The sequence below is a fragment of the Hippocampus guttulatus genome, chromosome 22 (assembly GCF_054856545.1).
Source record: "Hippocampus guttulatus isolate MCC_2025c chromosome 22, RoL_Hgut_1.0, whole genome shotgun sequence".
NCBI classification, from domain to species: Eukaryota; Metazoa; Chordata; class Actinopteri; order Syngnathiformes; family Syngnathidae; genus Hippocampus; species Hippocampus guttulatus.
Window position 1 is genome coordinate 2,000,282 of NC_141282.1, and position 14,647 is coordinate 2,014,928.

At 45.8% G+C, this 14,647-nt stretch overlaps 3 protein-coding genes across 5 annotated transcripts in view; 2 read left to right on the plus strand and 1 right to left on the minus strand.

Moving 5' to 3' along the window:
* Positions 1–8,581, minus strand: part of cdk17 (cyclin dependent kinase 17) — a 25,450-nt gene extending 16,869 nt beyond the window's left edge. For both annotated transcript variants that reach the window (XM_086103609.1, XM_086103608.1), the window contains exons 1-2: positions 8,436–8,581; positions 7,012–7,369 (exon numbers count right to left, since the gene is read on the minus strand). The gene's annotated coding sequence lies outside the window, so the exon portion shown is untranslated. The remainder of the gene's footprint in view (positions 1–7,011; positions 7,370–8,435) is intronic.
* On the plus strand, positions 8,422–12,254 carry phyh (phytanoyl-CoA 2-hydroxylase). Its single transcript, XM_086103610.1, has 9 exons — positions 8,422–8,565; positions 9,140–9,189; positions 9,838–9,948; positions 10,038–10,206; positions 10,280–10,361; positions 10,457–10,638; positions 10,761–10,910; positions 11,007–11,141; positions 11,288–12,254. Exons 1-9 carry the CDS (start codon positions 8,500–8,502, stop codon positions 11,339–11,341), a joined length of 999 nt encoding a protein of 332 aa, XP_085959736.1. The 5' UTR covers positions 8,422–8,499; the 3' UTR covers positions 11,342–12,254.
* Positions 12,255–12,348: 94 nt separating this feature from the next.
* Positions 12,349–14,607, plus strand: ucmaa (upper zone of growth plate and cartilage matrix associated a). 2 transcript variants are annotated; one of them, XM_086103615.1, is made up of 5 exons: positions 12,349–12,652; positions 13,119–13,169; positions 13,253–13,345; positions 13,546–13,644; positions 14,460–14,607. In XM_086103615.1, exons 1-5 carry the CDS (start codon positions 12,595–12,597, stop codon positions 14,546–14,548), a joined length of 390 nt encoding a protein of 129 aa, XP_085959741.1. In that variant the 5' UTR covers positions 12,349–12,594; the 3' UTR covers positions 14,549–14,607. The 2 variants fall into 2 exon arrangements, with proteins under 2 accessions (XP_085959741.1, XP_085959740.1); XM_086103614.1 differs by lacking the exon at positions 14,460–14,607 and having other exon boundaries at positions 13,546–13,736.
* Positions 14,608–14,647: the final 40 nt, after the last annotated feature.

A 14,647-nucleotide genomic window follows, 5' to 3' on the forward strand; every position in this document is an offset into this window, starting at 1 on the left:
AACGGTGTTAAAAAAACAGACGGCAAATTTCGGGGGGGAGACCACAACACGCCAAACCAAAGACTTGACGTTGGGTAGCTAAGAAAATAACAGGCAACAGCGGCGTATCCTCATTGCCGTGTAATTTAGTGTGAGGCAGCCCGTAATTCAACATTCTGAAGTGCCACATTAGGATCAATTAATGGCCGGAAATAAATCGTTTCCGGCCGTCAAACGTTGCTTCAGGTGGCAAGTCAACGAACGCTTCGATTTCATTTCACAATGGCAGTGATGTTAAGCAATAAATAAAATGGCTGAATTTGGATTTTAGCCGTCTGAGTTTATGTCACTTTTCTTTTCTTTTTTTGTCTTTGTCGCTCTTTCTCATTATGAGTTCGCTATTTGACACGACCAGGGAAGTAGTAACTCAAAATGTGCCGCGTACTGCGCAGCTCAAAGAAGTTAGCCGATGCTTTAACGACTGAGAAAGCACTCCAAGGGAGAGGGGAGGGGGGGGCAGTCAGACAGGTACATCTGGACAATCTGACAAGGACAATCAAGCAACGGAAGCCCGCAACGAAACTCACACCGAGTGAGATGACGAGAGGCTCTTTGCCAATGAGTCACCCACAGAAAACCCAAACTATCTCTGTGTTTGTATGATTCCAAATAAATAGTCATTAAAAATATATAAATTAAAATCAAATCAATACACTAGCCCAGGGGTGGGCAAACCTTTTGGCTCGGGGGCCGCATTGACTTTTAAAATTTGACAGAAGGGCCAGGTCAGCACGAGCTATGGTACATTAAAAAAAACTGCATTTGTTGAGTGCCCCCCCTGTTCTGCAACTTCAAGTCAATGCGCCACCTGGTGGTGAAATGCCTGTCATTACAAGTCCAATTGAAATGAATGCAATCATTCACATCGAACCTTAATTGTGGACCAATCTTCGGCGGGCCGGATTAAAAAGACCAACGGGCCGGATTCGGCCCGCGGGCCGTAGTTTGCTCACCACTCCACTAGTCCCTGCCTTATTTGAGATTTAAAAAAAAAACTACAGTGGAGCTGATAAAGCCGCTCGGCGAAATGCGAGCTAACGCAGGTGCTGACTTTCTGACGTCACCACACATGACAACGTTCATTTTGAAGCGCCAGAAGGGAGAGGCGAGATTTAAAAAAAAAAAAAAATAAAAAAATGAAGATCCCGCCGGCTGGTATCACTGACTCAAGCATCTTTGATTAATTTCTGTGCAATTTAACCTTGCGGTGAGTGAACACTGACGCCTTACAAATGCCCCCCCCCCACCCCCGATGACTATTTCCTTTTGTGTCCATCAGAAGTGTTTCAAAGGCTTTCGCTGCCAAGAGTGCAGTCACAAGCATGTGTTTGTGTAGCCATGAGGACGCATACAAAACTGCATCGGTACTGCTTTGCCCGGCGCGGTGGGCGCTCTCGGCTCAAAGACCCTTTTGTTTGCTTGAGAGAAGCCTCCCGAAAAAAAAAAAAGGGGTGAGCTGCGGCATGACTGACCCACAGGGGCTTTCTTGTGAGCAACAGCACAAAAGGTGGAAATGTTAATATTAATAGAAAGATGAAGGACAAGCGAGGGGGGGAGGGGGAAAAAGGCTGAAGTGTCAAGAAAACACCTCCTAAAAAAAAAAAAAAAAAAAAAAAAAAAAAACACAGGAAGAAATGACGATAAAAAGACGGCGGAGAGGAAGGCCGGAGTTGAAGGCAACGTGTTATTTATAGATTTGTGAAGCCTTGCAAAGTACGCCCCCCCCCCCCCCCCTGCCTGTAAGCCTGTAAGCATACGAATGTCAACAGAGCAGCGCGGTGAGCCGTTATCGGCCCACATGACGAAACGCAAAAAACGCCTCCCGGACACAGGACGAGACAAATTCCCCAAAGCTTTCGGGCACACGTGCGCGCGCGCGATGGCGCATGCTAGCGTCTGAGGTCATGACTAAGGCAGGACACTCTTAATCTTCAATTACAGAAGGATGATCCTTGAAATCAGTGGATCAAGACTGCGTTGTTATCAAGCCCAAAACACACACACACACGGTGATCTCGGTCAAGCTCGAAACACAACAAGGGCTCGAACGGACGCTTAATCGGACGAAGATGCGCGGTGACAGTAGCTAAAAATAGCTTCTTTTTTTTTTCCTATGCAGTTGTGGGCTTTCTGTCTGTTCGCCGACAGATGATGCGAAGCGCAGATGCATGAGCATCGATGAACCCGCATCTTTACACCAGGCGCGAAGGCGTACGCTTGCGTGTGTTCGGTTTTCCGCTGGGCGCAGTGGACTGGAAGACGATTGCCGTCCTGTTAAAAGCCTCGCGGCTCCATTCGGGTGTTGACATAGCGCTCGTAAATGCTTTGGAGGAGCGGGCTCGGCGACTGTACTCATTCACTAGACGGACAAGAGCTGCATGGAAAAAAAAAAAAGATCTTAGCAGTCGGCGTGGGTTTTCTCCGGGTATTCCGGTTTCCTCCCACATTCCAAAAACACCCATGGTAGGCTAATTGAACACTCTAAACTGTCTGTAGGTGTGAGTGTGAGCGCGGATGGTTGTTCCGTCTCTGTGTGCCCTCCGATTGGCTGGCGACCGGTTCAGGGTGTCCCCTGCCTCCTACCCGAAGACACCTGGGATAGGCTCCAGCACCCCATCGCAACCCTTGTGAGGATAAAGCGGTTTGGAAAATGAATGAATGAATGAATTACAGCAGTATGTAGAGAAATCTAGCTTCCAACCTCCTTCTATTAATTCTCCTCATTCTGAGTTCTGAAATGTTAAAAAAAAAAAAATTAGCAATTTCTTGCGCAACACCAGCTCTATGAATGGCTTTCCTTGATATCTACGGGACGTGATAACAGTGCGATTTAAAAAGTGTGCAGCGGACTGACTTCTCCCCGCAAAAAAAAAGAAAAAAAAAGGGGAGTGAAAAAAATGACACACCCTTCGTTACATTTGGTTATGAAAATGAAAGCTCGGGGAAAACGTACCACAACGGTTTCGTCATGCGTTGGAACCCTGCCGCGTTCACGAGACGGCGACTGCTTACAGGTTTGACTCGATTGTGTTGTTTAAGCTTGCCACATTACGTGCTGCGGGCAAAAACCGCATCGGAGCTCTCTTCCTGGTTGCCTTTTAATTGTATTTATTTATTTTTTAAGTTGATAAGTCAGCAGTGGCAACAACCACTTGAGCAGAGAATGGGCGTACAGTAAGCCACAACTCAGCCTTTCGGATAAAGAAGTCGACCGAGGTTATAAATAATAACGCTCCTGTTGAAATCTCGAGTTTGAGTGATAGAACCAAATGGGAACAAAATCGATTTTTTCAAAACATTTCCTACCATTCATGTGGATTATGACTTGTACCTTTCATTTTTTTTGGTTGGCCATCATGAAATAATGTGGTTGGCCAAGTGTGCACACCCCTCTTATAAGCGGGATGTGGTGAACCACAACAAATTGCCCCGCACGTGTTTGGGAAGATTTTGGTTCTAAACGAAAGAAAGTTTTGAAACATAATCGGGACTGTTGATAGCTCAGCGACAGTTTGTTAGGTGCGTTTGACTTCAAACGGAACCGGCTCGGGGCCTGCGTCATCACGGTGTGAAGAACGCAGCGTTCCAAGTATGACTGACTCCCATTTCACACGAGTTTGTGATGGTTCACTTTGAACCGGGGTTATAATATTCATTCATTTTCCGATCTGCTTTATCCTCACAAGGGTCGCGGGGGGTGCTGGAGCCTATCCCAGCCGTCGACGGACAGTAGGCGGGGGACACCCTGAACGGGTTGCCACCCAATCGCAGGGCACACAGAGACCAACAACCATCCGCGCTCACACTCACACCTACAGACAGTTTAGAGCAGGGGTGTCAAATTCAGGGCCATTAAAATTCTCCATACTCTGCTATTAACTCATTCACTCCCAAAGACGTTTTTAAACGTCTTTTCAGACTTGGTCTAGAATTGGCTGGTACTGAATGAGTTAATAACCAAAGTAAGATGTCTTTCCTTTGTTTTGGTCGAAAGAAGCACAAGAATCTTTGGAAAATGTTGAAACCCGCGGACCGTATGTTTGACACCACTGGTTTAGAGTGTTCAATCAGCCTGCCATGGATGTTTTTGGAATGTGGGAGGAAACCGAAATACCCGGAGAAAACCCACACAGGCAGGGGGAGAACATGCAAACTCCACACAGGGAGGCCAGAGCTGAAATTGAACTTGGTACCTCTGCACTGTGAGGTCGATGCGCTAACCACTGGACCACCGGACCGCCCAGGGTTATAATAGTTTTTTGGGGGGGGGGGGGGTGGAGGGGGTTGCAAAAATCTTGCCTCACCTTTCCTGGACTCATACACGGTTGAATACTAAACACCTTATTTCAATTGCACCCCCCCCCCCCCCCGAACACTCAAGGGACGTTGTTTGTGCCAATTTGTCAAACTGCGCGCGGCTCCTTCCCGTACGGACGCTCGCAACTAAAACACCTGCCTCGCTTTCATGTGCAAATTTTCATGCGCTTTCACTCCATCTGATGTTATTTCATCACGAATGAGCATCGGCCTGTTTTCGACACTGATGTGACCCGAGCCTTTGTGCAAAATCCCCGTCTGATGTCGCTCCAACAAATGCCGCTCTTTAATCCCCGCGATTATGAGCCAATCTCCCTTCTGCCCGACTCGACACACACACACACACACACACACATCTGGAAGCGCACCGCGACAGTGTCGACAAACGCGACTTGAGTCGTTGTTACAGCAGAATGTGTGCAAGACGAACGAACACACACTCGAGCGCACGCTACAAGACCGAACAGCCCCTTCGGACATCCGACCGCACTCACAGAGGACGAGAAGCGCACGCAGTATCTCATGAGATGCCTGTGTCACATCATGTCTGATGCGGTTCCACCAGGATTATTATTTTTTTTTTGCACACGATCGAATGAACTCGATGCCACTCCACATTCCTTGCATAGTTAACATCGTTTTTTTTTGGGGGGGGGGCATGATTCATGTGTCACCGCACATAGGTTGTTTTCTATTGCTCAAATTGTGACACGTGCACCCCTCCCCTAAAAAAAAAAGGACTGATTTGAATGTTATGTAAAGGAGGCAGAACGAGAGGGAGAAGAGGTGAGAACCTGAGCGGTTGCCAATGGCAACGGTGTTTTGGAGGCTGATCATAAAGCAAGCGCAGTCTGCGTCGCAGCAAAGCATTGTGGGCTATCTGGACGCCTTACGCAACGCTTGACGGAAGAGCTGAGGTGCATTTGGAAATGTAGAAATATTAGCGTTGGTTCTTCATGGTGCTAGATTTGAAATGCGACGGATTAAAACCACACTTGTGCTTCCCCACCAGACATCCCAAAAACGTGAGTGAAGATTCGAGAGTTTGCAAAGATGCGAACGGGAACAGTGTTTGTCAAGATTCGCCCCACGATTGGCTTTCAGACCAGTCTTGGTGGACGCCGCCTCTCGAAAATGGATGGATGGGTGATTGTAATATTTCGGCTATTTTACGTCACAAATTTCATGTTAACTCATTTGGACAAAGGAGGTTTCAGACCATCGCCAGCGATATGCGAGAAATTAAAATGAGCATTATTGTCAAGTGACATCACCAAAATACGACAAAAATAACCCCCCGTTTAGCACCCCCCACATGAGAAATTATAACTACAGTTGTTCCATTCATAACTTTACCCAAGTGTCAATCAAAATCAAGAATAATTATGATGGTAAAGGCAGAATTTGTTAGTGTGTTAGATCAGAGGTTGGGAACCTCATGTGGTATTTGATTGGGCCCTTCATGCATTAAAAAAAACTACAAAAGAACTGTTTAACTCATTCACTCCCAATGACGTTTTTAAACGTCTTTTCAGACTTGGTCCAGAATTGGCTGGTACTGAATGAGTTAAAAAAGACCCACAATATGAATTAATACATAACAGTCATGTCTGCATATTTGGTATGTATCTCAGGGACTTTTTTTTTTTTTAAAGCTAAGCGAACATTCTATTTTCACTGTTATAGAAAAAAAACACTGAATTGTCAACAACTGAAACTCCCGTCCAATCTTTTCTTTTAAATATTTCTAGTCCCAGGAAAAGATCAAACCAGAGAATGTACCATCAGTTCCAAGAGACATTCGTGTCTCTGCACGTGACCGAGCTCCAGTCCTGCTGTACTGGAACCGTGTGCGACAAAATGCAAATCAATAAAAGCACTCCTAGATGGCCTCGCAATGGATTGGTAGGGGGGGACGTCGTTATAATGACTTTGTCCTCTGGGGGTGTGCTACCCCCAACAGCAACCTACATGTGGATGTGGGTCAGAACACACACTGGTTTTGACGCATGGAGACAAATGGAAGAGGTTAAAAACGATGAAGGACAGTGAAAGCGAACTGGCGGAGAACAAGCAGGGCGAAACGTGCATAGGTCAGTTTTGGGGCGATGAAATAGGAGCAGGTGCAACGTTGGTAAAATAACAGCATCGTAGGTATGTGGGGGGGGGGGGGATAGAAGCTGGATCATTGCGTTAAAATACAGATAGGGAGTTTTGGTGTTGAAAATGAGCCATTGTTTTTCGAAACGCGACTTCGTGTTGAAAAAGTGAGAGGCAATGCGATAAGTTGGTTGTTATCGAGTCACGCCACATTTGAAAAGTGGAATTGAAACATTTTGTTGATAGGCGCAGAAACCGAGCGGGAGCATCACGGGCGTGCACAATGAACACGTTATGTCAACAAACTTACATATTTGCACACCACTAAGACGCGATGCGTTTTTTTCGGTGGGCGAAACGGAAGGCGTTTTGTCAAATGGCGAAAGACTACAACATTCAATGTGGCATCGCAATTTGCGCTCGTGTTGACATTTTAGAAAAGCCCAAACCGCATTCCTGCCCTTGTCTTTGGCAGCCGAATTAGCTGAAACGTCACAAACTCCATTATCGGACAGAACTGATGGTTTCCACAATTGTTTTGGGGGCTCGCGTTACCTGTAAACGGTGAAGTCCGTGGTTTCAAGCGGACTCTCCGGAGCTGCCAGGCCCGGATGCCCTCCTCCGCTGTATCCGCCTACAGAAGTAGACCGAAAAACAGAAGCTCCCGCTCGGTTCCGGTTCCAGGCGTTCTGGTGAAGAAATGACACGACGTCCTCAGAAATGAAAAAAAAAAGAGAGATGAGGCAAAGGGCGACGGATCGAACCCCTACAAAAAAGGCCGTGTTTGTTGCCGTGAGACCAGATTAAAGAGTCTGGAGAAGGATCTCTCCAATTCCACAAACGACTGAGGGGGACGGGAGGGGTGCAGTCAAGCTGGCTGCCATCAAGCTGTACAGGAGAGCAAAGCAACTTCCTGTTTGAGTATAAAAAATAAAAGCGAAGCAGCATCCGGTTAGTGATCAATAATAGAAGTTCGTGCTTTATCGCCACCTTCACAGTGTTAACATCAACATGTATTTTTTTAAATGAATTATTTGAAAGTTGTATGAAATTATTATTCCGTTCTCAATGTATATATTTTTCCACCCTTTGATAATGGAGGATACGTCAAGTATTTATCATTTTATAGATTTTGTGTAATTATAATACAGTACAGTCAGGTTTTTATTGGCTTTGTTACACACACACACACACACTCACACAATACACACGCAGTATATTGAAATAATGGTGACCTTGTCACTATTTACTGACAAATAGACTTATAATCACCGAGAAATCTGAGCCTGTTCAGAACACGAATTTGATGTATTACAGAGGAATACGGGCTTGTTTAGAACACGAATTTTACGTACTAAACGCAAACGGTGGAAACTTAAATGCATCTTCTGCCATCTAATGGAAGATCCTGTCATTCAAGTCACCGGCAGCACTATTTAAGATAAGATAACCTTTATTTGTCCCACACTGGGGAAATTTGCAGTCTACAGCAGGGGAATTGTGTGTGTGGGGGGAGAAAAAAAAACAAAGTGTTGCATGCACAAGTAAATGTTTCAGAAAAAGAACTGTACACAGGATAGAATGCATAGTACTGTTCCACAATTTCCAGGTGAGTAAAACGAGATACTCCCCACGTGACACACCTGGTGATCCCCCACAGCGTGCAATACAGTATTTAACTCTGCACAGTGCACACCCCCAAGAACCACGACAAATTGCCAAATTCAAGAGAAAAGTGAGCATCTTCGGTTTTTGGTGATATGGCGCCCTCTGCTGGAAAAATGTGTTAACACTGGTACAGTTAAGCGGATGATTAGAATCGGTTGAATTAATAGTTAATGGAGGATGGTGCAAATAATATTGCTGCATTTAACTGTGCGAGATTTCATGTTGCTCATCTACAAAGAGTAATTGCATTCACTCACTCACACACACACTGACAAACGTGATGTGTAGTGTTTTTTTGCTCTTTGACCTACATCCATATCGCTGGTGATTGTCCCCCAAGTAACGCACAAAGAGCGGCTTCGAACCGGGTGAACGATGTCGCAGGCTGCCGAAAGGCTCAGATTGTTGACCGGACATCTTGATCGAGCCCCCACCGTGGTCGTATCCTCTTTGATTCGTTAGCTCTTATGGATCATCTTATGTAGCCAGGGAGCTGTGCATCGAGCCGGGGACTGTGCAGACAACGTCGGCCGGGGTCCCACCGGAGACAACTTGGCCGGTTCACGGTTGCGGTTAACGGTATTTTCCCAGCACAATTGAACATAAACGCTCCCGAAAAATGTAATATTTATACGCGTACTTACTACAAGCTTAATAACCAGCAAACTCGACGCTTTACCTAATCGCCGAATGGTTTTGTACGGGGTTTATGTTTTAAGTTGTTATTCTCGACTGAAATATGAGACAAAAAGCGGTGGCAACGTGTGTACATCTCGGCAACTTATCGTTGCTCTGTGTTCCCTTGAAATAGTTTGCCACTAGACTCTCAAAGTGTATCGTCCATGTCCAAATGCATCATGGGAAAAAAGTACGGAACGATTCTCCATTACATGATGCACCGACGAAAAAAAAGTTAACTGTCTGGACATTTTAGTAGCTGTTTTCACTTATGTAATGTACCATTAAAAAAAAATCCGAAAACTATGCTAATTATCCTTAACTTGAGTTCCTTTAGGCAACACGGACGTCGGCTCCAACCTCCGCCCTTCACCCCCGTAAGTTCAGGTAAGGACAGACCTATCGATTACAGCGGGAATCCATTTTGTGTAGTCATATAAGCAGGGATGGAAATTTTCCGCGGAAATCCGCCGTTTTATTTCTTAAATTGATCATTTTTGGGAATCGTCAAAATCCGTTGAGAAAAATTTAGGGGGGGTCAGGTACCTTATCGTCGAGTTTTCACGAGCTCTCCCAATCAGTCTTTCCATCTTCCGATTGTAAACAGCCCTGCGATTGGACGTGTATGATGTCTTACTTGTTGTGATTGGTCGCCCCGTCCAGGCCACGCCCCTTTCCACTTTTCCCCCATCACTGGCCATTGCCATCCCTGTATAAGTGTTTATGACCCCTTTGGCTCAGTTAAAACGTGATGGCTTTAATAATTATTAACGTCCACCCCGCCTTTCCTTGTGTACAGTGCAAACCCCGGACAAGTTGAGTTTACTGATGGAAAACATAAATCATGACAAATAGCTACCCAGTTTCAGCTCAGAGGATTTAATTGTGTCCATATTGTTCAATCCCAAATAATGAGCCTCTAAGGGAGCTAAAAAGTTCACGAAAAGTATTACAAACACGCCTTATCATTATTTGGACACTTTTTACTCAACAACGGATTGAAACTATTATCATTGTCTGATTTTTTTTTTCCAGATACACGCTTGATAATGACCTGCTGAAGCAAGAAGAGCGGCTCTTCTATGAGCAAAATGGATTCCTCCTCGTCAGGAATCTTGTGGCCGACGAGGCCATCGACTTGTTCAGGTGACGGATTGAAACTCTAAACGCGTCCGGAATGGATATGACGCACAAAATGTAGTTAAGTCACCCGCGCGTTTCGGAAATGTCTACAGGAAAGAGTTTGAGCGCATTTGCAAGCAGGAAGTCCGCATTCCCGGTCTGATCATCATGAGAGACATCACCATCGCTAAGTCGGAGTTTGTTCCCGATCAGAAAGCCATCACGAAAATCCAAGACTTCCAGGATGATCCCGAACTTTTCCGCTACTGCGCCTTACCGCAGGTCCGAAACGCATTTTTAAACTTTCACACTGAACAATAACCAAGAACTGAAAGTTGACTTCCTGCCTTGTCAGATCCTAAAGTATGTGGAGTGCTTCGCCGGACCGAACATCATGGCCATGCACACCATGCTCATCAACAAGCCTCCCGATGCGGGTATCAGGATGCTTCGGAATTTTACAATCACAACGGGGTGTTAAAAAACGCTCATCCGTGGGTGGGGGGGGGGGGGGGGGGTTCTGTTTTTGCAGGCAAAAAAACATCCCGTCACCCGATGCACCAGGATCTGCATTACTTCCCGTTCCGCCCGGCTGACCGCATCGTCTGCGCCTGGACGGCTTTAGAGCGGGTGAACAGGCAGAACGGGTGCCTGGTGGTCCTGCCGGGAACACACACGGGAACGCTTAAGGAGCACGACTACCCAGAGTGGGAGGTAAGGAGAGATGGCAAACAAACAAAAAACAAAAACAAACAAGGATGATGATGAAACCCACACCCGGATTTACGCCGGCTTGAAATGAATCCCCAATGTGAATTTTCACACCCGATGCTTAGGGCGGCGTGAACAAGATGTACCACGGGGTGCGCGACTACGACCCACAACAACCCAGGGTGCACCTGGAGATGGAAAAGGGGGACACGGTTTTTTTCCACCCGTTGCTGATTCACGGTTCCGGAATGAATAAGACGCAAGGGTTCCGTAAGGTATGACGCTAACCGCAATGCAAGTCCAAATAACCCACAGGCTATGAGTTTGACACCCGTGCTCTTATTGCGGTCCTGTTTTTTTTTTTTTTTTAGGCTATTTCCTGCCACTACGCCAGTTCCGACTGCAATTACATCGACGTGAAGGGAACCACGCAGGAAAACATCGAGAACGAGGTGAAGGAGATTGCCTCCAAGATGCTCCCCGAGGCCGTCGGTATCACCTTCCAGGTCATTTCAGCATTTCAGTGAAACTCCTCGAAAGCATAAGCTGAACTGAAGCTACTTGCGAAAAAATGTGTGTCAATATGATACTGGCTATTACGACATTTGGAAAAAAGGTTCTAATTTGTCAACCCCCCCCCCCCCCCCCACAGGACACATGGGCCTTCCGAGGGCGCCTGGTGAAGGGAGAGAAACGCATCCTTTAAGACGAAAGACGACTGGGGAAAATTGTGAGAGTATTCAGAAGCAATCGGATGTCTTCACTTCACTTTAACCCTTCCATGCACCAATAATGGGAACCTGATAACATGATCGTCTGTCCACTGTAGTGACCGCTGTCCCAGAAAGTCTTTTATTTTCCTTGAGATAATTTAGACATCCTTATAATTTCAGAGCACAGTGTGAAATTAGCCTCGCCGTAGCGCAGAGATGTACCGACAAACACTTTGGTTTGTTTCTTTTTGCTGCCTTTACAGCTCGTAAAAACAGTTACCGTATTTTCCGCACGATAAGACGCTTCGGAGTATAAGGCGCACCCCTTCAACGAATGGCCACTTTTAAAACGGTTTTCATGGATAGGGCGCACCGTTTTATGAGGCGCATAGAAGAGAAGCCACATTAGCAGCGGCAGTTGCATTATCCATCCACTAGATGGAGCTACACAAACGGGAATACAATACAATACAATTTTATTTACATAGAGCTTTCACAACCGCTGCAGCTGTAACAAAGCGCTTTGCGGAACATTTAAAATGCGACGTACATGAAATCATAATATTGATCCATATATATAAGGTAGTTCGGATTATAAATTGCACTGTCGGCTTTTGAGAAAATTGAATGCTTTTAGGTGCGCCTTATAGTGCGGAAAATACGGTCTATAATTTTTGCGGTTAAGCCTGACTGGCTCGAAAAAGATGGCCTTTGGCATGTTGCTTCTGGGGGGGGGGGGGTGCAAGTGGAAAAATATAGTACGAGATCGGAATCCTTGTGCGGAAACGGCCTAACAATTTGATTTACGGGACGCCTTTCATGTGATGAATGCGTCCTCGCTGTTTTTTTTTTATTTTTACAATGAATCATTTTCATGTTCTAATAATAAACCATACTTGAATCGTCGCCGTCTGCATTGTTTCATTTCAACGCCGCTCGCGCCGGAAACAATAATTGGGCGGGGCAAAATTCACAGATCCCGATAGGTCCCACACGTACAGTACGTCACAAAATATCAGGAAACTCGGCAAATTCAAACAAAGGTGCGAAAGTATTATCTAGTCCAGCTAAAATTGCAGCCCAGTTTTTTCATCTTAGACATTTCCAGTTCCTCCTCGCTCACTTTTGCCCCTCCCACTCTCATCCTCCCTCCCCTCGAGCACCCTTCTTACTTTTCTCCGCTCATCGGCCATCACTTAAGCGAGTGCCGGGAAGTTCTGTCCACAGTCTGTTTCTGCTCTCCAAGATGTCGCAGAGTCCGGTCTTCGCCCTGCCTTGCCTCACCGTCCTCCTCGTCCTCGCTTGTGAGTATCCTCCAGTTAATGGGTTGTCTTTTTTTTGATGGGGGGGGGGGGGGTATCAGTCAGTTGAGGGATCAGAGCAGCTGACTAAATATTTGGGAGGAAAAAAAAATAATTTCTTACCTTCCAAGATGCATTTCCGGCTTGATGGATATATTGATAAGAACTGATGACAAAGTCAAAAAGGCCAATTTGTTCTTTATCATCTAAGGCTTGCATCCTTGAGCCACATGCTGCTACACCACGAGTCAAGACATATGATTACATAAAGCAGCCTGTTTTGACTCATCCCCCCCCCAAAAGAAAATACATGCACAGCACCAACGTGCACCGTTTGCCAACTTTTAGAACGCCACGGCGCATTTTAAACTGGAAAACATTTCATTGTTCTTCCTGTCACTATATGTCGCCGTCATAGATAGAGGAACAAAAATATACCACGTCTAGCAAGTAAATATTATTTTCTTAGTTTCCAGTGTCGGGGAAAGTACCAACAACCCGAAACCAGCAGATGTCAAAGGTGACACTCGCGAAATAGATCAAATGATGATTTCCCCTGAACTGTGGCGAACCTTTTTACGTGCTGAACTCTGACCCCTGCAGAGGTCGCGCGACCCGTCTTCATGCCCGAGACGGACGCTGCTACTTTTTTCAAACGCCGCAGTCGCCGCTCTGTGAGATACTACGAGCAGCTGGGTGAGTCGTTAACACCGAGGACAACGACTACAAATGGGGAAAGCAAAATATGAGGAATATCAGGGATGGCTGCTAAGTCAATCAAGTATTGTGTCAGACAATAGAAGCCTCTTGAATATTGATCACGAGCTCGCAGAAGGATTCACGGGATCGTGCGGAGCGGGCGACATATCATATCGGTCACCATGTGTTTTTCACAGCCGAACAGCGGATGCATCGGGCCAACTCGGAGCGCCGCAGGGAGCACAACGAGGAGCAACGCAACGAGTACGAGAACTACGCCGAAGAGGATCGGACCGGTAAACGCTTACACGCTGCAGAAGTGCGAGAGATCGCCATCAAGGTCTCAGATTGGGAGTCAAGTTGGGAACATACAAGACCAAAAAGTTGACGTAATAATTGATATTGTGTCTTGTTATGCTTAGGAATTTATTGCCTGTGATTGTTAACTCATTCAGTACCAGCCAATTCTTGACCAAGTCTGAAAAGACGTTTAAAAACGTCTTTGGGAGTGAATGAGTTCAAAACAAAAAACAAAAATGACTTGAGAAGAGGACCTTGGAAAAAAAATAATCCGGTGAATTCGCAAAATACCTCAGTTAGCCTACTTAGCCTTTAGCATGTACAGTAACGTCAAACCTCGGTTTTCGAACGTCTCTGTTCTCGACCAAATCGGTTTTTGACCAGAATATCTGAGATTTTTACGCATCGGATTACGACCGAAAAACGGTTTTCGACTAAATTGAGCAAACCCGAATACGCCACTTGACTCCTCTCGGCTTCCTTACACGAGGAAGTGACGCTTCTTCGTGTAACGTTCATTGTGAGCAGACGTGTTTGGTGTGATTTACGCAAATCTTGACTGTTTTTATTTCATTTCTGCATAGCGCATTAACCCCTAATCACAGGCTAATAAAATAGTTTCGGATTTCGAACAAAACGTTTTTTGAACGGATTATGGTCGAAAACCGAGGAATATCACACCATATTTTTCAATTGTTTTCCTTTTTAGATATCATACAGTGTATATGCGCACGACTTTTTTTCTTTTTGCATTACGTCGCCGCCGGGTTGGACTAATTTGAACGTTTCCCCTCCCTTTGAAATGCAACAGAGCAACGGGAAAGAACGAGGGAGAAACAAGAGCAAGTCCGAGAGTACAACTATGACGGCCGCTACCCTCGATATCACTGGTTCCACTGAAGTGCGCTCAAAGCCAAAGTGAAGCGTGTGTTTTAACCCTTTCGGGTACGGCGGTCACTACAGTGGACGGGCTTATGATGTCATCAGGTTACGGAGTGC